This window comes from Acanthochromis polyacanthus, chromosome 17, assembly GCF_021347895.1.
Source record: "Acanthochromis polyacanthus isolate Apoly-LR-REF ecotype Palm Island chromosome 17, KAUST_Apoly_ChrSc, whole genome shotgun sequence".
NCBI lineage: Eukaryota > Metazoa > Chordata > Actinopteri > Pomacentridae > Acanthochromis > Acanthochromis polyacanthus.
In genome coordinates, this window is record NC_067129.1 from 14,182,511 (window position 1) to 14,208,748 (window position 26,238).

General features: G+C 40.4%; 1 protein-coding gene across 1 annotated transcript in view; it reads right to left on the reverse strand.

The window, feature by feature from the left end:
• Positions 1 to 461: 461 nt before the first annotated feature.
• The window catches only part of lrch2 (leucine-rich repeats and calponin homology (CH) domain containing 2), a 53,927-nt gene continuing 28,150 nt past the window's right edge, over positions 462 to 26,238 (reverse strand). The window contains 8 exon segments of the mRNA XM_051937219.1: positions 462 to 8,433; positions 8,777 to 8,854; positions 9,379 to 9,516; positions 21,882 to 21,994; positions 24,733 to 24,796; positions 24,887 to 24,937; positions 25,698 to 25,838; positions 25,959 to 26,007. Of these exon segments, the coding sequence (XP_051793179.1) occupies positions 8,314 to 8,433; positions 8,777 to 8,854; positions 9,379 to 9,516; positions 21,882 to 21,994; positions 24,733 to 24,796; positions 24,887 to 24,937; positions 25,698 to 25,838; positions 25,959 to 26,007 (754 nt within the window). The 3' untranslated portion in view covers positions 462 to 8,313.

The window sequence follows — 26,238 nt, forward strand, 5'->3', positions numbered from 1 at the left end:
ATGCACTCTGGTTTCCCCATCCTGGCCATTATTCATCCCCAACAATAAACCACTTGCATTCAGCCAGCCCTGGTAGTGTGGCTTTCTGCTTGGGTCCACCTGCTCGCCGTGACAAGAACTGTATGGATAATAACAACAGTCTGTTGGAAAGATGTTTGTTTATCTTCTGGGGAAATACAGCAGAATATTTCTGGTAAGCAGTAGTTGTTTTAAATTGGAAACGAGACTGAGTTCTATGGAAAGTTCAACATAACAGCGGAAAAGAAGGAAAATCAAAGAGTTTAAAGATATAGAACCAGGGTGGGAGACATATGTCAATAAGGTAGTCAGGACTTGGCAGCAGAGAGTCTTAAAAATTTGGAGTTCTGTGAAAGTAACTAATTACAAGTTGGTATACTGACACAATGAATCAGTGTCTAATTAGCAGATGTCGCTTTAGGGAAAGACAACACAGCCTGCGCTGCAAAGAGTTCGACTTTATTTATATTCACCATGTTTGTTTCTTAAGAAAACCCTGGAATTTATACAGATGATATGTACAGAGGTTCAGCTTCGGTCATTCTGTAGTCTTACATGCATTAGACTAGTTTCAAAATACAAAAAGCTTATATACATGAGCTTGGATTTTGTCGGCAGTGTAGTAGTTGGACATGACTCACTGTTTCACTGTTTTGCCTCAATGAAATGACAGCGACAGGATGTTAAATCATAACAAGCACAATGTAATAAAGACATTTGAACCAATAACAGGTACTGATGTAGTTAATGCCACAGATTGATCACATATGCACTAATGAAATATAGATCAGCACCACTATTTGTAGAAAATGATATGCCAATTTAACTTATCCATATTGCAAGCATTTCAGACTGTTCATTCAGTTTGCTGTAAAGGGAAAGATCTGTAATTTAAAGAAAAAACAAAACAACATTTTGTACATTGCCCTCCCTTAGAAACACAAACTTGCTCCCAGGCCTCAAAAACATACAGAACCCTCTATGAAGTCCTCTATTTATTAACCGTACCATGAACAACAGAAGTACCAAATAGGGAAGAACTTCATAGAACTGTTTTTGAGGTAAAACATTATATTCACAACTCATATTTAAAAAGAACCTGTAAGTTTGACGAATAGCACTTTCAGAGACTATGCGATTTTCACCTCTTCCAAACAGTCGTTTCGAAGAATTGGTTCATCTGTTATCAATTCTGCTTCTGAACAATCCTCACATGCTCTTAGTTACACTGAGAGAGCTTCCAGTCACTACAACCATTCCTCCAGTCCATGCTGGCCAAGAAGAAATGCCTTGTTGAGTGGCTTCTGAAGTAATCGAGAATAGACCATCTTTGTTCTCCGTGAAAATATTCCCATAAGGTCGGCCAAAGTTAGAAAAGATTAAAAATATCATGTGTATTTCTTCATTTTGGTCTTTTCAGTATGACATTTTCTCTTTGTGGTACCGTCCTGCTCAGCAACATGATACTGTATGTGGAAGCACAATGAGGACATTTCACATTAAAATGACTGGATATTTTGAAGATACACAGTTGATTTGTATGACTAGAGCTGGCAAAACTTCATGCTATCTTCAGCTGTACCGCAGAAACCACTGTTGCAAGATTTCTTGTCATCCCGTATAAAAAGGAGGAATGTTTGTGCCACCTGCCAAAAAATTATACCAACAGACATCTGACTGGAGCAAAGACCATCTATTTTGCAAGTGCATCTAGGTGATTCCTTGTGAGATATCTGTCTGCAGTTATCAGACAGTGGCACCAGCAGAATCTTCTACTCAGATACTAATTGGCGCGATGAAATGATACCCTTGAAGTAATGAATTCATGATTTGGCACTTGGTTCATTTTCAGTACAACTAATAAAAGAAAGGGCATGGCATTCAGTAGTGTTTGCAGGTAAAACAAGAATAAGGCATCAGTGTGTTGATGACATAGTTACATTGCACAGGCAACAGAGATCAGGGCTGTTGCGATTTCCTTTGTTTGAATCAAAGAAAACTGAACATTTCTTCTACTGAGGTGGTCCCTCACATAGACACCAAAGCAAGGAACTGGAGCCCCACACTTAGAAGTTCAGCATACAGAAAAAAAGCACAATATCAATTAAACATCAAACAATTCAAAATTGTATCAATAACTAAAATATTTCAAGTTGACAAGAAGAGTTTGAACTATTACAAAGAATCCAAAACAAATCCTGTAGAAACACCATATTGAAAATACAGGCTCTAAAGAAGAAAGTCAGTGTGACAAAAGTGAACACACACACACAAGCTAGGAAACCTGTGATCACAAAACAACAAAAAGTGAACACACCTGTGCATTAACATGATTATTAACAGATCTGGTAACCTGAACTTTCTCAACTTAGGACGTATGGGCCGTGTCTGTCAGCATGTCTGCATCATGGCTCGACATGAAAAAGACTGTCAAAGAACCTAAAAAAAAGTCAGACTTCACAATAACGGAGATGGACATAGAAGAATTACTGAACTAAAAATCAACACGCAGTTGCAGCAACAATCAGCTGTTTTTGGACAAGTAATAGTTCGACTAATAGGAGTTGCATTAGCTGTCCTAAAATGACGCCACTGACAGTGCACTACTTGTACAATCCAGCTCTGTTTTCAGAGATGGACAAGCGCTAACCTTAACCCTAACCCACACTACAAATCAAGAGTTTCTGTGACAGCATAGGCAGTGCAAAGAATAATGCTTATTGTCTATTTCTATGAATACCATTAAAAAAACAAACTTGCTGCTTGGTACAAAACAGCAAAATCAAATATTGCTAAGTAACATGAAAAGAAAGAATATTGGAGCACATTCTTTGGCCAGATGAGGTTTCGCAACGTGTATGTTTACGACCACAATGAGTGCATTGTCCTAACAGTGAAGCACAAAAGTGTAAGTGTGATAATATGGAGATGCATGAGTGCAAAAGGGGAGATGACATTTATAGATGGCACCATGAGTGTCTGCGGATGTATCAAAGCACTCTGCTAAAATCCCAGGAGACTTTCTAAAGAAGAAAAACTGTCAACTAGCCAAATATGCACTTTGTTTGAATCCAACAGAATGCCCTGAAGGTACTTCAAAGAGAAAAGACACAACACGACACAACCCCTCCAGCTATAAGCACAAATTGTTTCTGGAGAATGGAAGAACATCTCTCTGGAAATTTGAAAGTTAAATCGCCCATGCCATGTAGGTTTGTGTTTGTCATCAAAAGACACCGGTGGACATAAAAAATAAATAAAAGGGCTAAATCTCAGTAATAAAAGGTGGATTGAATTTCGTTGGATTAAGTTCATATACTATGGGGCCTGTATTTTAAATACAGTAAACCTAATCTGCTCGTTTTTCATTTTACATATAAGCAAACACCCCACTGTTTGACTTGTATCCAGACTTGTGTACAAGGTTGAATCACTTGACTTTTAAGTGCACTTCTGTTGTATATAGTAAGTCTGTACAACAAAAACATTAATTGGAATTTTAAGACTTAAACAGCAGATTGAATGTGCCAACAGGTGAGTGATTTATGGATAGTTTAAATGCTAACGATAATTACAATGAATGAACATCGGAAATAAAGCTGTTCTATTTACTTGGACTGAAACAGTTGGTGAGTTATGACACACCCAGGCATCCAGTGTGTGCACAACAAGAAAATACACAAGAGGTAAGTCACATCCAGCACTTGGACCAACTGCACAGTGATTAATTGCCTCTGTTACAGAGACTTATTTTCATCACATGAAGTCATCACACCTTGTGAAAAAAGCGTTTTATGAACCTATTATATGTTTTATGGGGATAACACCAGCTACATGTGGGTACACACTCATTCCAGCTTCAGTAGAAGGTGGTTTGGATGGTTTGATCTCTTTCCTTGGGAGAGAAAATTTAAGACTTGTTTATTCTATGATTTACCCCTAATAGAAGATCTTTAATCCCATGGAAAACCACAACCAAAACAATATCATGAATGATGAGGAAGCCACAAAATACTAATACTGTGCAAATAGTGCCAGAATCAGAACAACGCGTTCAAATTCAGTTCCAAAATTGCCCAACTTCTTTACAGCTTTCCACTCCAATTACTTTAAATCAGAAAGTACACATACAGTAAATTGTGGCCAGATGTTTTCAACTATGTTCAACTTTTAACAAGAATTATTTAAACCCCCAAAGTTGAACACAGCATGCTTGAATTGGGTTCAGGTATCAGGTCACTTTCTGCTTTCCAAGGCTGTAAATATACACCGATGCAATGCTGCCATCAGTGCTGAAGCCTGTGACTTCTGTGGTTCAGATAAACCCATCCAGGCGCTGTAATGCTAACACAGGGCAGTGTGCTACAAGTTGGGTGCTTGTTCTTCAGATTTTATATGTATAGTGTCGCAGAATAAATGGATCTCACATGGTGATAAATGCCTTGAATGATGGAGCCCACTGTTGAGCATTTCTCTTGATATGTTTCTATCTTTTAAAAAGCCGCTTCTTTGATAAATAAATAGCAGCCAGGACCATAAAAAATTGCCTGTGTGCAGCAGCAGAACATAATATAGTGGTATTTATAGAGGCTATGACTGTATGTAGCCAAAAAACAGATCAGATTAATACACTCACTCAAAGATATCCACAGGTTTTTTCTGCATAAGAAAAGGGTGTGACCTGAGTCTGTGGTGATCTGTGTATATTTTACAAGTGAGATCTGATAAACTGGAAGCTCTGAATTGTTTTGTATCTCTGTGGCATCTTTTCTTTGGAATATGACGGCACAAAGTTAGTAAATACAGCCTATTCAGAGGAAGCAGAGCTCCTCATGAGAAGCAAATCGGAAGATCTAATCAGTAATGGTAATTCGCTAAATTCAGCACCAGAGTGGGTGTATTAAGCCTCAAATACAAGCCAATAGACTATGGGTCTTAACAGTAGCAAGTCCACTTCAACTTACTCAATGTAGTGAATCAGCTCATCAACAAAGAAGCTGTTTTTGCTAAACAATCCAAAGCATTCTGTACAGGGAAGTCATTAGATAAAAGACCAATTCATGTATTAAAAGAAAAAAAATACAGATGAATTTAATAAATTTGTGAAATAATACAAGAAAAAAACAAAAGATACCTCTCCTTTATGGCACACTATGCCATGTCACAACGATGTCTGATGACTTTCAAGGTGTTGAAATGGTGGCAAGTACTGTTGTCCTTGGATGTTTCAGCTAAGAAAGACTTTGCGTGTTGCTTTGCTAGATCTTTTGGCACTAAAATCTGCTCTAAACACCGTGTATAGTTTGTAAAAATGGGAATTTGTGTCAGCCCTCAGCAGCCACAGCTGAAGCAGCAAAGCCTGGGCCATCAGAAGCCGTTTAACTGATGTCGATGGAGTTCATGAAGCAGCTTTTCTTCAAAGGTGCATTTTCAAATACAGTACAGTCTGGAAAATGGAGCATGACATTCCTCGGTTTTATGTGCATACATCTCCATCCTACGCATGAAAATGGTGTGTACTGCAAATTAGATATTGTCCACAAATCAGCACAGTTTGGATGTGTTTGCTGCTCTGTGACATGCTCTGTGACAGGAAAATACCGCTACAAACCATGAAAGTACAGAAACAGAGATCATTTGGCCGGCATCACCTTCGCTGTCACTTTTAATTTATTCATAGTTTAATTGGAATACTTATATTTAGAATCAACCAAAGAGATACTTAACTTTAATTTCCAGTCTAATTACTGTCATGCCAGAGTTGGCGAATCAAACCCCAAGTACATGTTGGAGACCCAATTCTGAAATGAATGGCACACCACACCTGCCTGAGGGAATGTTATGTTTCTCCAAAAACGTCAAAACAGTTACGCCAACTGTCTGGCAAGAAAACTGATATCACCCTTCAGACATAACAAAGCACACATAAGGAACTAAAAGCATATAGTTTTAGACAAAAAGTAAACTGTAATTTAATGAGATGACAATCCTGTTTGACTGTCATAACTTGAATTTTCACTTCAGAAATCCTTAATTCTTTCGTAAAAGTGATTGATTCCCATACAATGTTTGTGCTACTGAGCCACACCTCTTTTATTTAGGTATGTTTGAAGCTGTCAACTCTGTTGTTTGCTCAACTGACAAATTACACACGGTGTGAAAATGCTGAAAATTGTGATGTAACAACTGGAAAAAAAGTATGACAGTTGTCACCGATGTGTTTAAATTCACCTGCACTGACTATGAAACGTCTTTATCCCCCTTGAAAGTTGTCCTTTTTCATCACTGAATCCTGGTCAATATAATTTGGCTTTAATGACAAGAATTTACAAAAAAAAACAAAACAAAACACTGTTTCATGTCAAATTGAAAATGGATTTCTACAAATTAATGCCAATTAAATAAAAACACAAAATGTCAGATGAGCGATTGTACACGTATTCACCCCTTGGTAGGTATCACTCTGCTCTGCACATCTGGACACTAAAATTTTACCCAACTCTTCTTTGCAAAACTCCTTAATCTCTGTCAAGTTGCACAGGCATCGTGTGAACAGCAAGAACTATTTAATTATCAGTGTTAAGCAATAAAAGGGAGAAACTTCCACGGGGGTGAACACATTTTATAGGCACTGTAATTTATGTCAGCTGTCTGTCAGACGTGTTGGACAACATGTCAATTTTCCATTTGTTCTCCCCTTCGAAAACATCTCTCTTGTATTTGGTGCTATTTGCAGCATGTTTCGGAACTGCTGCACCTTTGTTGTGAAATGTGCAGAGCTACTTTCTTTATCTGTTGGAACGTGTTTTCTCAAATTACAGTGCATTGAGCTCTCAGAGCTGCTGCATTGAACAGTATAGCCCAGCAGAAAAACACACAAGAGATCAGAATGTCTGTGCTGAGACACACAAAGAAACAATATGTACAAATAAAACTATTAAATAAATACATAAATAATTTAATTTCCCTGAAACAATGAAGTATATCAGAGACCACTTACAGCAGGGTGGCCTGGCGGTACGTTAAGGCCATGTGAGGAAGGTTTGACTCCAGGCAGCACTCAACACGTTTCTGCTCCAGAGGCCCGTCACTCACACCTCCACTCACAAACACACACAGTATAAACACATTTCTTCAGAGGTTATGCAAAGCAATAAAATCCTTGCTGCATTGAGTACAACAGTTCACAGCAAATCTATGCTTGAACTCCACAAAAACGGCCAGTGATAATTGGCAATGACTGGGGAGAAAGTATAAAACTTTTAGAAAAGTTAATGTACAGAATACTACAAAAACAAAAACGACAAAAACTTGCATGTGAACAGGAAAAAAAATGCTACAAAAGAAGACGTTTTGCTTTTGGCAACAGCCAAGCACGTTATCACAGTGATCAATGGTGCATGCAGGTTTGTACTGAGAAAGAACTTTGCTATAGAGTTACACATGATTTGTACAGCGGTTTAAAGATTTTAAAGTCACACCAGAGTTTCGGTAAAACAAGCAAAATGTCTACTGTAGCATGATTTCCCAAAAGACAACACCAAATCCAATCCTTGCTTGCAGTTTTCCCTAAAAAGCAGGGGAGATGCAGTTGCTCAGCAGCAGTACATAACGAATAAATACTCATGAATCAGGCTTGGCTGTGCAAAAGTAAATAAAGTAAGGACCTGATGAAGTGTGTAAAAAAACAAACACTAATAAATTCCAAAATTCTTTTTTTTTGTGGCAAAAATAAATTCCACAAAAAAGAAACTCAAGTGTAAGAAATCAGTGAGGTCACTCAGTTTGTGGCTGCGAGGCAGCTCAGTCCTCTTTCGTGAAAGAGTGAGTTATGCGTCTGTCATCTCCTCACTGCCGATGTGTCCAACATCAGCATGGAAATGTTATCTGCTCTGGCACTAGCAGACTCAATCATCACTGCTGATAGATTTGTGCAGGTCTTCTTTTAGACCCACTGTCATGTCTGGGAGCAAATGTTAACTGAGCAGCTCAGGAAACTCGCTGTCCAGTTCAAGTCCACACACATACAGGATGACCCCAGTAACAAAGAACAGGATACAAGAGAAAATGCGATGGACCAGAAGTGGGTGGTGGCTGACATCATATTAGAAGACGGAGGCATTTCACCCCCCTGTCTCCTGTTTCAGTCAGGCAGAAGCAGGCTCCAAAAGGCCCACAAGCCACTGGGTCCTCGCCCCGAGGGGCTCTCTGGTCCCTGGCGATGTGGTGCAGGTTTGAGCTAGGAACAGAGGTGTGCTGGACGACTGCAGTTCGGACGCAACATTCAGGTTCGTGTCAAACAGCCGACAGCTGCGTGGACTTGGATGTGGGCAAATCCAGCAGGGCCTGGACGGTTACGCCCACCTTCACCAGACCACGCTCTTCAAGGATGTGATGTGGCAGGCAGAGCTGGTCCTGAGTTAGCAGAGAGACAAGTTTCATCAGTTTCACTCAGCAAAGAAGACAGGGGTGGCTTTCTGTCAGCATTACCTGGTTGAATAGCTATTTCTCAGGTAAGTGTTACCCAGGAAAACAAATGTTGTTTTTATTTAAATTAGCTATTTAAGGACGTGTCCATCAGTTGGTGGTTTCTGTTAAATGACAAACTAAACCAGTGAGTGTGTATGACATGACTTGCAGATTTGGTTGACGTTCTGTATCATTCTATCATTGGAAGATCATAAATTTTAGCACTGTGGAAAACTGGGTTTGTTTTGACAACATGTAATGCATGAATGACAAATTTAATTGTATTTACCTGTGGTACACCCAACTTCTTACAGGCATCCAAGAAGTTCTCAACATTCCTGCGGCATTTTGCCATGCTAAGCTTTGGCTGGAGGCCAGAATATCGATCACGTTAGTTAATGAAAGTAAAATGAGAACAAACAAAATCAAAACTGGAAGAAGTAGATTACGTAAACAACAACATATACAGGGTGGGCCATAAGTTTCCATACATAGGAAAATGTAGAATGTATATTTTTTTTATGTTTCAGATCCCCCAGAAGATGCATTTGATGCTATCTTTGGGGGCACTTGAAGGCCATGCTGTATCAGGTGAAGACACAAGACATAAATCATCTGAAGGAACGTATCACCAACGCCATGACAAGCAAAACTTCAACTGTGCTAATGCACAAATTAAAATGTGTTTTTGAAACAATGCTAATCATACAGAGTACATTATATAAATAAAAACAGCTGTCCAACATAAACTGTTTTTTTCCTATGTGTGGAAATTTATGGCCCACCTTTTATAACAGCAATAATGATTAAAAAAAACAAACAGTTCTTTTAGGATCATACAGTGATAACTTAAAATACAAAAGACCCTCTTTGAAGGTTCAGTGTGCTTACCACTGCAGGTGATGGTACATGGATGCTGGCGACAGACCGAGGACAAATGTGATTGGCTAAATGGCAAAGAACGACTCCGTCCATGAGAGCAGCTCCAACATCGTCTGGAAGCAGCACCTTCAGTCTGGACTCGATGTTCTGAAAATCACATTAACAGTCGCCTCATGTCATCAATGTCACATATACACTGTGTTCCCAAAGTATTCACTCACCCATCCAAACAATCAGAATCAGGTGTTACAATCACTTCCATGTCCACAGGTGTATCAAATCAAGCACCTGGGCATGCAGACTGCTTTTACAAACATTTGTCAAAGAATGGGTCGCTCTCAGGAGCTCAGTCAATTCCAGCGTGGAACTGTGATAGGATGCCATCTGTGCAACAAATCCAGTCGTGACATTTCCTCACTCCTAAATATTCCACAGTCAACTGTCAGCTGTATTATAAGAAAGTGGAAGTGTGTGGGAACGACAGCAACTCAGCCACCAAGTGGTCGGCCACATAAACTGACAGAGCGGGGTCAGCAGATACTGAGGCACATAGTGCCAAGAGGTTGCCAACTTTCTGCAGAGTCAATCGCTCCAGACCTTCAAACTTTATGTGGCCTTCAGATTAGCTCAAGAGCAGTGCTTCAGCAGAGAGCTTCATGGAATGGGTTTCCATGGCCGAGCAGCTGCATCCAAGCCATACATCACCAAGTGCAATGCAAAGCGTCAGATGCGGTGGTGTAAAGCATGCTGCAACGCCTTCTCTGGAGTGACCAATCACGCCTCTGCATCTGAATATCTGATGGACGAGTCTGTGTTTGGCGGTTGCCAGAAGAACGATACTTGTGGGACTGCATTGTGCCAAGTGTAAAGTTTGGTGGAGGGGGGATTATGGTGTAGGCTTGTTTTTCAGGAGCTGGGCTCGGCCCCTTAGTTCCAGTGAAAGGAACTCTGAATGCTTCAGCATACCAAGACATTTTGGACAATTCCATGCTCCCAACTTTGTGAGAACAGTTTGGAGCTGGCCCCTTCCTCTTCCAACATGACTGTGCACAAAGTAAAGTCCATAAAGACATGGATGACAGAGTCTGGTGTGGATGAACTTGACTGGCCTGTACAGAGTCCTGACCTTAACCCGATAGAACACCTTTGGGATGAATTAGAGCGGAGACTGAGAGCCAGTCCTTCTGGTCTAACATCAGTGTGTGACCTCACAAATGCTCATCTGGAAGAATGGTGAAAAATTCCCATAAACACACTCCTAAACCTTGTGGACAGCTTTCCCAGAAGAGTTGAAGGTGTTATAGCTGCAAAGGGTGGACCGACATCATATAGGAATGGGGGTTGCACAGTGTCATAGGCGAAAGGACTTTCGCCTTGCAGCAAGAAGATCCCTGGTTCGAGTCCCGGCCTGGGCCTGGGATCTTTCTGCATGGAGTTTGCATGTTCTCCCTGTGCATGCATGGGTTTTCTCCATGCACTCCGGCTTCCTCCCACAGTTCAAAAATATGCTGAGGTTAATTGATGACTCTAAATTGCCCGTAGGTGTGAATGTTTGTGTGATTGTTTGTCTGTATATGTAGCCCTGCGACAGACTGACGACCTGTCCAGGGTGTCCCCTGCCTTCGCCCAAATCAGCTGGGATGGGCTCCAGCACCCCCCCGCAACCCTAGTGAGGATAAAGCGGTGTAGAGAACGGATCGATTAGGAATGGGATGTCACTTACGTTCATATACGAGTCAAGGCAGGTGAGCGAGTACTTTTGGTAATATAGTGTAGCTTGTTTAAAAAAGGAGTTTGATTTATTTGTTTTCGATGAAATATTCATGTGTGTTCTCCCTCCTCTTCAGTTCTTTATTTACCAAGAAGGCCCCAGTGAGACACAGATTTTATTTTCTGAGGAAGTACCGTACATGGATCACTGATCAGCCACAACCAAGGGCGTCAGTTTGTTTTTAAAAGTGGGGGGACGGAGACCACAGCACTTTAAGAAAATGTCGAAGAACGGCGGCAAAATGCCACAAGCTGGGCTCAAACTCACAACCACCGCACCAAAGGCGGAAGCTCAAGCCGTAGAGCTATCGGTACATGCGGGTTGAGGGGTCTGTGGGCCGCTATAGTACTAATTCTCCCGGGTCGAAATTTTGCCCCTGCACGCCTCTGGTCGGAGCTTCCACTTGGCACAGGCGCAAATTTAGCATCTGCGCGTTTTGTTTTTTTTAACCTCACGAAGGTGTGCTGCATGCCTGTGCAACTCTCGGCTGAGTGCGGATGGTGCGTTCAGGAGCGTCGGAATTTTCTATACTACTGAAAATAACTGGGTTTACAACGGCTTACATGTGAAGAATTTGAATGTGTTGGAGACAAAATGACCCCTGACAAAAAGTGGGGGGGACACGTCCCCACCGTCCCCCCCTAAACTGACGCCTATGGCCACAACACAGACCTTTACTGCATGTCTTTCCCTGCTCTTGCTCCTATTTAATGTCTGTCACTTCACTATCCTCATCTAATAAAGACAAAAAAGGAAATAAAAAACCTAAAAAAAATGCAAGTAAAATGAAGTCAGTGACAATCATCTTCTTACTCTGCAATATTCTACTGGGGAATCCTGAGTCTGGGTGCTCACGTCGATGTTAGAAGAACAAGCTCACCCTTCATGGCAATGGCACTCCTCAACAGCAGCAGCCTTCCCTAGCAGGACAAAAAGCTGCAAAAATTGCCCATGCACAGCTCAGGGAACATGACACAGAGCCCAACGCGTTGATCCATCCTCCAAGACACCCCTAGAGGTTGTGTTTCAATGCCCTGACTGGCCACAGCTGCTCTGGTGATACAATTGTGGCCTACACAATGTTGGGCTTTCATAGTCTTTATTATATTAGGCTCTGATGTTGTGGTTGATTGTTGTGCGCACAAAGTGCCAGTTTGGGCAGAAAGTACATGTGGGTGTAATCAGCTAGTAGGCTGAGGAGAAAGTCTAGGACTGCATTGTGCTGCACGAATTAGTCATATTTGGGCACATCACCAAAATAATGTCACTGCAGTAAATCTGTTAGGAATGTTTATGTGGTTTTATAGTGTTCCTGATAATATTTCCTGTCTACACAACCACCACTATAATTTTGACGTTCCAGAAAAAAACATTTAGTGTTTTGTTTAACGTAAAATGTAATAAATGAGCTCTCGGTACACCTGAGGATGTGTGGTCAGCAGTTTTTTTTTAACTACCTTGCAGATTACCACCCTGCACTGAACAGAGCACACCTATTAAAAGCCAAAGTTCTGTGGGAGAGTTTAATGAAGAAATCTTGGTTTATTTGATAGCATACATGGTTTAGTCAGTGAGTATTACGAATATGATGTGAGACATGAGGCCTTCTTGACTAAGCTGGGACATACACTGACAGGGCTGATTATGACAAAAAAATCAAAGCAGCTGTTGATCTTGGCTTTGTGAAGAATTTTATTGAAGTCAATAGTCTACTGTGAGATGTTTTGTGCACATTATCACATGCTTTTTTTCTTCCCCTCATAAAGTTAATAAACAAGGGGTTGTTCTGTTCTCAGCACTGCTTAATGGTGTTTCTGTTTCTTGTCTGAAACCTGTTTTTCTGTTTGAGCTAAACCTTAGTTTCCATTCAGAATGTTTTCCTGGAACTAGAAAGTAGAGCGATTTCTCATCAGCTATGAGAATGAGTTTACTGAGACTGAAAGATCTCTTGATTGAGAATACAGTGGTTAACTGTTTCCACGGTCAAGAGATCTTGAAAGGAATGAACTTCGAATCCAAACTTTGAGGCCAACATGGATAAGTAGGCATTATAATGTTCAAACCAGTCAATGGACACGCAACACAGACGATGTACGCACTCTTTATGAAAGAAGTCACTTGTATCCAACCATTACAACACTGAGCATTCAAACAACAGCCTCCAAAGTGTGGCTAACTCTAAAAAGGGTCACAACCATCTCCTTTACCCCATTTTGGATTCTGCTCAGTGGCAAATCTCAGGTTGGCTCTAGTACCCCTTTTAACTCAAACACACAGCTAGTAGACAAAAAACATTTCGAGGTGAGGTGCAAGATGTGGCCCTAAATCCTTTTGAAAATGCAAAGTACTGACCAAAAGGCACCACCGTTCAAATGATGTGAAATGTACGCCCCCAAAGAGTGTGCAAGCTCACACTATCAAAATAACACTAACATGTATACTCAAGAGAGACAAGTGTCAAACGACTGGTTCCTTGTATCTCAGTTCCTCAATCAGAACCCTGCAAAGGAAATACAATGCCTAAGTTTTAGAGTTGCATCAAAGTAACTCTGGCGAACATTTCACAAAAAAGACTTCATTATGGATGGATAATCTGGAGGTGAGTATGTGTCTTACACCCACACACACTCACAAAACCACAATTCTACCAGCAGCAATACCTTGAGGCTGAAGAATGAAGCCAGCACAGAAGTAGTCTGACTCAGTAGACAGATATTATAAGTACCGGCCTCTAATAACAGCACATCTTTTTACCCCGCTTCTACAATTGGTGTGTTACTTTTTCCACAATCCACTTTATTACCAGAAACAAGAACAATCTCCAAGCAACAACCTACCATGCTAAACATTTCAAGTTTTGCTGAAAGTTTGGATCAGGCAGTAAGGCAGACCTTCTAGTTTTTCTTTGGTAGATTGTCTATTTTAAAGACAGAACTCATCTTCCCACATGCAAATTTCCCACTAAAACAATTCCACTCTTCACTATTTTGAGTGAACACTGAAGCTGCATCCGTCGCTTCACTCCATCCAAGACAATCCATCCATCCATCCATTATCTATACACTGCTTAATGCTCAATAGGGTCATGGGTGGGCCTGAGGCTATCTCAGGTGACTTAAGGTTAAGGCAGGGGGCACCCTGGACAAGTCACCAGTCTATCATAGGGCTACATATACAGATGAACAATCACACTCACATTCATATCTACAGACAATTTAGAGTTACCAATTAACCGAAGCATGTTTTTGGATTGTGGGAGGACGTACCCGCAGAAAACTCACACAAAGACAACATGCAAACTCCACACAGAAAGATCCCAGGCCCAGGCTGGGAGGTGAACCAGGGATCTTTTAGCTGTGAGGTGACAGTGCTAACCACCAAACCACCATGCAGCCCCAAGACAATTGTGACTGGTTTAAATAAATGCAAGCATGCCAGAGTGTTTTTGCCCCTCTATAGCAGAATAAGGAGCAAGTGCAACCAGATCATTATGCAGAATGGGCTGGTCAAAGCAAGCAAAAGTGTTATAGAACTGCAGTTCCACAAATAGCCACTCGAGGCTGCTCCAAAAGTGAGTCAATCCCAATATAATCCCGTTTTAAAATTCCCAACTTTACAGCAGAAACAAACCTGTACAATACAACAATAAGGGTTTTGGTCTCTATAGCTAATGTCCCTGTTCATGACCACTGTAAGACGGATACATTTTCGTATAACGTACCCATGAAAATTGTATTAACGCTAAAAGTTGTGCATATTTAAGGATGTGACCACTTTGAATGAAAGGTGTGTGCCATCACAGGACAGCTCATGGTGCCGACATCTGTACTTCCCCTGCCTCAGTTCCACTCACACTCCACTTCCATGCTTATTTTTGTCATATGTTGAGAAAAGTCAGGTACTGCCAAGATGGTGACGTCTGGAGCCACCACACTGATCTTCAAAGCTGCAGCTCAAGAAACTAATAGATGATATTATGGAGGATCTGTCCAGGGTGTCTGTAACCACAAGGCAATTATTCTCTTTTCTCTGGACTCCCCCTATTGTTTTTACTCGCTCTTCCGTGAATCTATGCCTGAGGCAATGACTCTGGAAGGCATCTGACTGTGACTTGTTCTTTGGAATTAACCAGTTCCCCTCCCTGAAGGAGAGAGGGCCACTTATCAGATTCCTTCTTCGGTACGAAACGTACAAAAATCCTTTGTCCTACTTTTCAAAGTCCTCTTGTTTACCAGTACAAGACTCTCCACACCTCCAGACACTCTCTGTAATAGTACATACTGTTTTCAGTAGTGTGAGGATCATCAGATTCAGGGCTGCTTTCATGCCATCACCACAATGTCACAGTTATACAGTACTTTCAAAATGTTATTTTCTGCAAAATTGGATTCCACTAAAGTCCAGATCAGTGCATAAATTGTCAGCTGCTTTCACACGACTGCCTTCTTATCCGTTTGATCTCTCCACACGCTGCAATATTGTGCTCTCTTAAAGATCCTTTCTATAACTCTCATCAGCCATTCCTGTATTGCTTGTTTTCAATAAAAACACTCTTTTACGAGACATCAAGATGAGCTTTACTTTAATGTTATGAAACTACAGCCATGGCCATAAGTTTGGACACAGCATGACTTACTATGTCTGTTTTGATGTCTATTACAGAACATAACTAATATTTTTTGACAGCACCAGTTTAATTAGTCAACAAATCAACAAGGGATATAATATTATCAATAAATTCCAACAATTGGAACAACTTTGTTCCCAAAACATAATATTAGAAGAAAATAACAAAAAAATGCAGTACTTTCACAACCGAATTTGGTAAGAATAACAAAATGACACCAAACTCTTTTGATGTTTTTTTTAAATATGAAACTTAATATAGTTCTCAGGAGTTGTGTGCTGTATTGTAAGTGACAATTTTGTGGTATTTTCTAAGATTCACAAGTGTCATGGTACTTGTGTCCAAACTTATGGCCATGGCTATATCTCAGAGAGTTAATTGTCAGTGGGCTAGTGTAATAATTCTGTATAACAGCCTGTGGATCCAGACGGGCATGTTTCCCTACACAGTGTACACAGTGAAGGGATTGTCTGCTCTATTCATCTCAGCATGGAAATCATTGCCTGTGCACGCCTTGCTTTCCTTTTATTGCTGTTGTTGCTTTTCAACTTCACCAAAGCCTCCCATTGAGTGTTCTCGTTCTTTCACACTATCATATCTGTCTGAAAAATCAGGGTATCTCTGAAATGGCATGCAGGTGTGACATACAATATGCCTCAGAACATCCATCTTTAGCGTGATAATATCTGTTTTTCCCAAATCCAGTAGGCTGAGCACACTGTGGTTAGTTTCCACCCATTTCCATTTGCCTTGTTTCTCTGTGATAAGTGATGACTGCTTGGAGCTGCTGCCATTAAGTTAATGACCTCATATGTGGGCGGTAGGTGCCTCATTAACAGAGCAAAAGTACTCTTTGGTCTCTTCCAGCCTGTTACCTTACATGGCCTCATTCGTCTAGACAATGTGGGTCACCTTACAATCTTACATTCAAGTTCAATTCACACTTCTGTTTTCTTTTGTTACCTTGCCAAGGAGATGAAGCACACCTCACAAACATTAGGCGTGTCTGACAGTCTCCAACCTGCTGCTGTACGTTTAGTTCTCATCTGTTTCTGCAGGGACGTCTTGCAAGTAGATACTTGTGATTTAGCATTAAGGTAGAAGACAGGTGAACACGGCTTAATGCCACAACTAGATAAATTGATCTAGCTATTCTGCTAATTCTCCTTCATCCACTGACGGTTTGTTTTAGCTTTTCTTGTAGAAAACAATGACAAGGCTGCTACTTCTTCACCCTTATTTTTATTGGGTCCCATTTTCCCTAAAATGCTGCCAATTACCATTAACAGACGGTGTTGTCAATAACAGGACAACAAAAAGTAGGCATAGGAAAGCTATCCCGTTGAGAACTTATTACAATGTAATGCTCTGCTGGGAGGCCTTTGGTTCGGGCATTCATGCGGATGTTGATTTGACAAGTACCAGCCACCTGTACATTGTTCCCGACTAAACACATCCTTCCACAACGTCAACCCCCATCAGCAGGACAAAGCCACCTGCCACAAAAGCAAAAATTACTCAAGAGAGGCTCAAGTAAAAGGACAAACTGCCAGAGGGGTTAACTCCATTTGCTTAATTCAAAAGAGCATCACTGGATTCACTGGAACAAGCCAAATCCACAGCGGCTCCACCCAAAGGATCCACTGCCAACGTCCCAGGGTCAGGACACTCCCAGAGGAGTTATGTCCTTGCCAAGACAGGTCAGAGTCTTCCTGGAGGCACCAAGCTTGGGGACCTACACAATATTAGGCTGGTGGTTTTAAAGTTGTGGCAGATCAATGTGCGTGCAGATGGCTTTACAACGCACCAACAGGTGGCTGTAATGTGTCGTCTCAGACAAGACGACTGCTAACTGGTAAATATGAATAATAAGAATGCAGGATTTAAATTAACCTTTGCAAAATAAATGTTGCAAAGTACAACGCAGTAAAAAATGTGCAAGTAGTGACTCATCCGTTAGGAAAACTTCTACACTGGGAGCAGCTCAACACTCAGTGACATATACTTATTAAATAGTAAACTTATGAAGGTAAAATATTCATTTGAAGGTGGTTTTTGAATGTCCACACAAAACCTGAAATGGCGTTAGGAAACTGACACTACCCGCTGAGCATTTTCCAATTTTCCATTTTTCAAATATTTGATGAAACATTCGTATTAGAACACATTTCACTGGGATTCGCAGTACTGAACATTTTCATCCTCTAGTGTGCACCGAACAGCCTATCTTGATTATGGAGCCTCCCTAGCAACAACTAAAAAAGATCTAGGAAAAGGAAGTGATAAGGAAAACAATGGTTGAAGCAGGACAGCCTGAGTATTACGAACCTGCATCCTAAGATGAGCTAACCAGCTGTTGCAAAGATGGGTAAAATGTACACTCAGATGTAAATTTAGGAGGTTATTATCTGCTTACATCTTAATCATCTATTAATATGACCATCAAAAATTGAGAACTCAGGCCCTTATGACTGAAACCACAAGATGCTGCTTGGTCAGTGTATGAAATGTAGACTTCAGAGTTTCTGATGTGTCCAGGAGAATTTCACAATTTCACAGGTCACACTTGTTGAACCATTTGAAACAGGTCAACTGAATTAATATAAAGTTTTGTGTTCACTGTCATACTGTAAATAACTTGTCATTTTTCGTTCAGAGGAGATAGAAAAATTCTCTTTACAAAAGCAACATGCAATGTGTTTCTTTGCAGCAAGTCTAATTTCTTGTGCTGCATTAATCTATATAGTGCTTCTGTTACAATGAACCAGAGGTTTCTTGTTGGCAGCAGACAGCCTACTTTATATGGGAAAAAACCCAGAAATATTACACATAAAAGAAAAACAATGCTTGCGCGTAGGAGATTTTAGAAATCCTTAGATTTGTTGGGTTTTAATGTAAATTTGTGCAATGTCACAACGTAGCTCAAAGGAAGTTACATTTATCCCTATAATTAGTCATACTAAAATCCTTAATGTGTAACATAATCAGGGAAAGTTGTATTTTATATAATATTTTACATGTTTAACTCTAAATACTGTATGTAGATTACTTCTGTCACACAAAGTCAACATTGTTTGATCTTAACCCTTATATTTAAACTTATTAGGCTAATGCAATGTTTTCTACTGGAAAGCACTTTCGCCTATGTATATACACACACACACACACACACACACACACACACACACACTATATTGCCAAAAGTATTTGCTCACCAGCCTTGACTCACATATGAACATAAGTGACATCCCATTCCTAATCTATAGGGTTCGATATGATGTCGGTCCACCCTTTGCAGCTAAAACAGTTTCAACTCTTCTGGGAAGGCTGTCCACAAGGTTTAGCAGTGTGTTTATGGGAATTTTTCACCATTCTTGAAGAAGCGCATTTGTGAGGTCACACACTGATGTTGGACCAGAAGGCCTGGTTCTCAGTCTCCGCTCTAATTCATCCCAGATGTGTTCTATCGGGTGTGGTATCTGATCTGTTACATGTATTACTTAATAAGTTAGTATAGAATCTGTTTTGTTTGTTCTAGTATTTGAAAGGAGATGCAGTGTTTGCTCTGGTGTCTCTGACCACAGATGGAATCTGCATTATATTCTACCCATGCCATGGGAAAGTGTTCTCCTGTTTACAGAGCCCTGTTGGAGGTGTTTTTATGAGGGTTCTTCTGTCCAAAACACTGATTTAGGGATTCTTCAGCTGTTGTAGACATGGGGGTTTGTTTGGGGATGCTCTCTGCTTTCCCCATATGGTAGGCAATAAAGAACCATTTGTTTTAACCCCTCCTATATGTTGAAAACCTATAAAACCTGATTGCTGGTCATTGTCCAGCAAGGAGGATTCAATTGGCCGGCTCCTTCCAGGCAGGTTCTGTCTGTACTGATGCTGCTCTTTCTTTTAATAAAATACTTTTAAAGAAAGTCAGTGTCACGGACATTTTCTCCTTCACCTGCACATCATGGACACCAGAGAGAGAAACAACGACACGGGTTGAGGTCAGGACTCTGTGCAGGCCAGTCAAGTTCATCCACACCACACTCTGTCATCCATGTCTTTATGGACCTTACTTTGTGCACAGTCATGTTGGAAGAGGAAGGGGCCAGCTCCAAACTGTTCTCACAAAGTTGGGCGCATGGAATTGTCCAAATGTCTTGGTATGCTGAAGCATTCAGAGTTCCTTTCACTGGAACTAAGGGGCCGAGCCCAGCTCCTGAAAAACAAGCCCACACCATAATCCCCCCCTCCACCAAACTTTCCACTTGGCACAATGCAGTCCCACAAGTATCGTTCTTCTGGCAACCGCCAAGCACAGACTCGTCCATCAGATTGCCAGATGCAGAGGCGTGATTGGTCACTCCAGAGAAGTCGTCTCCACTGCTTTAGAGTACAGTGGCAGCATGCTTTACACCACCGCATCTGACGCTTTGCATTGCACTTGGTGATGTATGGCTTGGATGCAGCTGCTCGGCCATGGAAACCCATTCCATGAAGCTCTCTGCTGAAGCACTGCTCTTGAGCTAATCTGAAGGCCACATGAAGTTTGAAGGTCTGTAGCAATTGACTCTGCAGAAAGTTGGCCACCTCTTGGCACTATGCGCCTCAGCATCTGCTGATCCCGCTCTGTCAGTTTACGTGGCCGACCACTTGGTGGCTGAGTTGCTGTCGTTCCCACACACTTCCACTTTCTTATAATACAGCTGACAGTTGACTGTGGAATATTTAGGAGCGAGGAAATGTCACGACTGGATTTGTTGCACAGGTGGCATCCTATCACAGTTCCACACTGGAATTGACTGAGCTCCTGAGAGCAACCCATTCTTTGACAAATGTTTGTAAAAGCAGTCTGCATGCCTAGGTGCTTGATTTGATACACCTGTGGACATGGAAGTGATTGGAACACCTGATTTGGACGGGTGAGCGACTACTTTGGCAATACAGTGTATATATATATATATATATATATATATATATATACACACACATATTATTTGCACTATTTCACTTTGATTTATATGTTTATTTTGCTCATTTCTTTCCATCTATATATGTATGTGTGTGTGTGTGTGTGTGTGTGTGTGTGTGTGTATGTATATACACACATACACACACACACACACACACATATAGATAGATAGATAGATTTCACTGCGCATGATAAATTAAGGCCTTGAATCTTCAGTTTAATAGCTGTTGCTATAGCGTTGAATAAAGAACAAGAAAAGCACGCAGTTGTTGTATAATTTCCAACGAATAAGACTGCAGCGGTCGATTTGTAGTAGGATTGCAATCATGTGATTGTCAGCAGGCAGTTGTCTTGCATTCACTAGTTGGTGTAGTGTCATAGTGTTGTTGTCACTTGTTGTCATAGTTACACCTCAACACGAGGTGCTGCCATTTTGCAATCATACAGAAATCTTTAACAAATCCGTGGATCTAGATAATAAGACTCATCAGTGCCAAATTCTAAGGTGGTCCTTGTGTCATGTCTGACCTTCCCTAAAAAATTTAATCCAAATCAGTTAGCCCGTTTTGAGTAATGTTGCAAACAGATGGAAGGACAGACTAACAGACGGAAGGACAAACGTATGCCGATTGTCACATAACTCCACCGCGTTCCTTGGCGGAGTAATGATGACTTGACATTTATAAAACATTCAATGCATTGAAGTTCCGACTTCATGTAAACCAGATTTGCCTACCAGTGCTGCAAGACTTTGGAGAAACACTTTCACTGCAGTCACTGTTACCTTTCTTTCAACTTTTAGCTGAATAAATTATCAAAACAATTGAACAAATTTGTGTTTGGAGCTTGAAACTGCTAAAAAAAATACTAGTAGCACAATTACAAAGTTGGTATTTTTCAATGGACAGCTCTTTGCTTGAGAAAATAAACTAATGTTGGCTGCAAGGACATTTAAGGAAAATAGAGTCAGCTTAGAGGAGATATACAGTAAAATCTAACGCCAGTTGCGGGAACACTGTGAGATGACACACAATCCTCTGGACATGTGAATGAGATGTTGCTTAGTCTCTCAATACAGTAAACATTGGAACAAAGGCAGGATGTTTGGTGATTAAGAGGCGAAAGCAAGCTGCAAGGCGTCCCACCTGCCGTAAGAGTCCTATCTGCTCCATTTCCTCCCTCAAGTGCTCCATCTTCCTCCTCATCGTGAAGCTGGGGTCGGTCGAGGCGTACTCCTGCCGGCTTCCTCTGGTGAAAGCTGAAATAACACATGACTCTTCTGAGTACACAGAACACTCACCAAACAAAAATTCTTAGAAATAGATTCTCCTGACTAACCGCTCAGGTCAACACGAGGCCACCTGATTTCTGTTCTATTTCAGTGTACCAAACTATTCAACAGGAAGGTATGCCAAAGATAATGCACATTTTGGCGAAAAAAATCATGATGATATCTAACCACCAACCCTCATCTATGTTATCACAACAAAGGTGATTTGTTGCGTCATTACTTGGATGAGTTACAGAAATTCTCTGGATATTCGTCACACTTTTGACATTTTTCACCTTAAATCTTTCCTTCCTTATCCTTCCGGTTCGGTGAGTACATTTCCCGCAAGATGATTTTGTCACAAAACAGTTCCATGAAATGTTTCTTAACTTTCTTGAAATCAAGCCCTTATTTTTCCCAGGAACCATTGTCATCTAGAATTGCATAGTGGAAAGAAGGCTTGTAGGAAACCAGGGTAAAAGCCAACAGTGTCAGTATCTTATAGCCACAACACTGTGCAAATGATATTTATTTCATAGTTATAGAAAAGCTTTGCACTCCACTGGGTCCTTTGCTTCTTGAGATTCAACCTCTGAAAACATAAGATATTAGATTTTCTAAATATATACTTTCATGATAAAAAAGATAGCTCAAAGTACATCATGTTTTAGATGATTTCAGCTCTTATTATCTTATTTATTTTTTAATATTACATTATGAAACAAACCCCTTCATCTTCCCAAACATTTTACCAGCCTGGGTTCATTTTCGATCCAATACTAAAGTCCTAACTTAAGAAGTCATTTGGGTAAAATTATACTTTATTTATACTCCTGTAGAGAACCAACAAGAATACACACAGGAGTAAGTTGCCTGATCAGGTTCAACTTGTTTCCAACACGTATCTAAACCTAACGGCGGGTTTTGGACGTTCACCTTTACTTGAGAAAGTTTCAAGAACTGTCTGACTTAGTAAAGCAGGTTGTGTTCTCACTGGTCAAATCTGATTCACTTATGCTTTTCTTGAGGCTTTATATTACAACTCCAATACATTTCAGGGGGAAATATTGTACTTTGCTTTATACCACACAACATGTATTCGGCAGCTATAGTTAGCAGTTACTTTACCAATTATGACTGAGCTTAATAAATATGATGCATTGTTTTTGTGTTAGTTAACTGACATAAAATTAACACCATCAAAACAATCATACTAAAGCTGCAGTAGGCAGAAATTTTGATTTCTCCTCCTGCATCTGCCTTCTCTCTGTTCTGGGAAATGTAAGTGCATCAGACGCTCATAAAATAGTCAAGCTACATCACTGACTATTGGCTACACACGAGCCATGAAACCCGGCTGTTCTGCATGAAAGGTCCCCATTTAACTAATTCAACCACCACGTCTCACTCTCATGTTGACCTTGTTGTTAATAGAGCAACCCCTAATCTGGGTGAAAACCTCCCGTCCCGTGTTGGATTCTTCTAAAGCCGAAAATCAAACACAAGAGCAGTTGAATAGCAACTGGCTTAAAGGTTACTACAAATTGCTAGCCCAGTGATGCTTAAAAATACTGCCTAAAGGCAAGAGGTCAAACATTTTGTGGTGCCATTACAACAAAGTCAACTAAAGACCATCATGCAATGGATTCACATCGTCTGGCATACCTGCCAACATACTGACGTTGTGATCTGTAAATACTCAGCAGTCAGTACTGCAATGTGACATGAGTATCCAGTTTGCGTGTGTCGGGCCACACCTGTCCTTAAAACTTGGCTTTCATTTTGATTTGTACACATCTACACATGTACGGTTGCGTGACTTTATTCTTCACGGTATGTGATGCTACTCAAAATCACTGCTGTGGTTGTTCCTGTGATGGAAGATGCCTCCAGAACAGTATGTTGCCATGACAACACACACACAGACAATAATGAGGTGAAAACATGATCGGTCACAATGCGGTCATAATCTTGAGGTTTGCCTCTCATCCAGACAGAACAAGCACAAGATGTCAGTTTCCCAAAAACACTTGCACACTTTTACTTGAGTAGGACTTGTAATAGATGTATAATTTGTTGTATTAAAGTTTTTAAAAAATCTGTATTTCTTTCTTTGTCTGTGTTTTTACTTTAAGCAATATCAAAAACAGGATATTTTTTTTATCACATTAAAATATTTGACAATGAAGCAGCAATTGAAAAGCGGACTAAAATAAAGCTAATCAAGAACAAGAGCGATCGACAGTTCCTCAGAAACACTTCCCCACTTCCAGAGAAGGGCTGGAACTCTGCCTAAAAAAATATTTTGGCTCAGCACAAAGACTGAAGTATTCGCATAACAGCAGTTATGAGCTGTAGCATGAACACTGCCTTAGCCTTACTCTCTATACACTAATACATTTTACTCCATTTTACTAGTTCCACAAATTTACTGTTTTCTACTCACTGACTTTGCAAATGCATGAGAAAGGAAATAATTAATAATATTTTCCCAACATGTAAAATGTAATGTGCATTCTATTCCAGTATTATGTTCAGAAGTCTAATTACAAGAAGTGATATGCAGTATTTGGACATGTACATCTTGATCACACATTTAAACAATAATAACCTGATCTATTTATAAACCTAAGACAGCTGCCAGATTATTACCACGGTGAAAAGGAAAAACGTTGAGCCAAAAAGTCAAGACAATAGTGGTCAATCAACTAGCACTTGTGCAGTACCTGATCTCGGCTTTAGTCCAAACACCGTCAGAGTGGTGCTGAAATCAGCGTTCCGCAAACCCTCCTGTGGACAAAGCATTTATTACAATCAGAAGAGGTCATCATCACAACACCTCAAAGCTACTGTGAGATTTGAGCAGGGTCTCACACCCACCTCACAGTCATCATTCCCGCTGGAGTTTTTACGGGCACTCTGGCACTTGTACTGTGGGAAAAGCAAAGCAAATCAAATCTTGTTATGCTTGTAAAGCAAATGTTTTCATTATTTACACTTCATGGTCTCCAAGCAGTTTTGACGTTGCGTGCAAAGAGACGTGTTGTTGACTGTATTGCAAAATAACGATACAATGATAAAAAAAATGATTCACTGTCATACACGTTCTTTAACAATGTGAATCTTAATCTAAATAACTGTAACATCAAACTTTCCTCAGAATGCCTGGGACTCTCTCAGAGATCTTTTGCATAATACATATTTGGGAAACTTTTTGAGCTGATCATAAAATCATAAATACATGCTTCTCTCACAACTGATGTATTTTGCAATGCAGATTTGAAACACGTAATCTGCTGTGACCACAAAATTTAAAAAAGGAGTATAGAATTTATAGAGATCAAAGAACTGATGAAGCTCAACAGCAGTCTGCGTTACTATAAACAGTGTTGTAGAATCCATAAGACTCTCACTGTGACTAGTTTGTGTCCCCAGAGTTACTTATTTACTGCTGGTCAGACACTTCATTTTTCCAAATGTGACCTTTTAGTGCACTAAAAGGGAAAACAAATTTTAATTTTTCTCATAAGTGGCAATGATAACACACATTTTGGCAATGATTACATCAGAATTTACGAAAGCAACAGAAAAACATTGTGCACGATTGAAGTTAAGTGAGACATGCACAGATGATCGTCTGATGGAGGCAATTAATGAGGCATGTTCTGCTGAATTTAGGAAACTCTCTCACTTTCAGATAATCTTTCCTCAGGTACTTGTTCCGCCTGCGATCTTCATTCTGATTGAGGACAGGCGGGACTTCGGGCCACTTTGGCTCTGAATCTGACTGATCAGTCTTCAAGCTGCCGTCAAATGAGCATGAAGAAGAAGGCTGTGAAAACAGACAGTTAAAATTCATGAAAAAGTACTTCGTCTCATCCTCGAGCCAGAAAACCTCACATATGGAACTGAGGGCAATCGCTTGCCTGTCGTTAAGTAAAAGAGTTCGTACCTGCCCGCTCAGCACTGATGCTCCACTGCTGCCTTCATCCAGAGAAGCACTGATGTAAAGACACAGAAAATTACAGCGTTTCAAAGATCAAAAACACAGTTTGTTCAAATAAACACTGCTAACAGAGAGATCAGGACATTATAACTTTAACGAGTACTTGGAGAAAGGCACACTAATGACTCACACCACCCTGATAGTCTGGATAACTTCTGTTCTAAATGGGATGAAAGTGTTTCCTAAATTTTCCTAAATGATCTCAAAAGGTTGCCTCTTAGGAAGC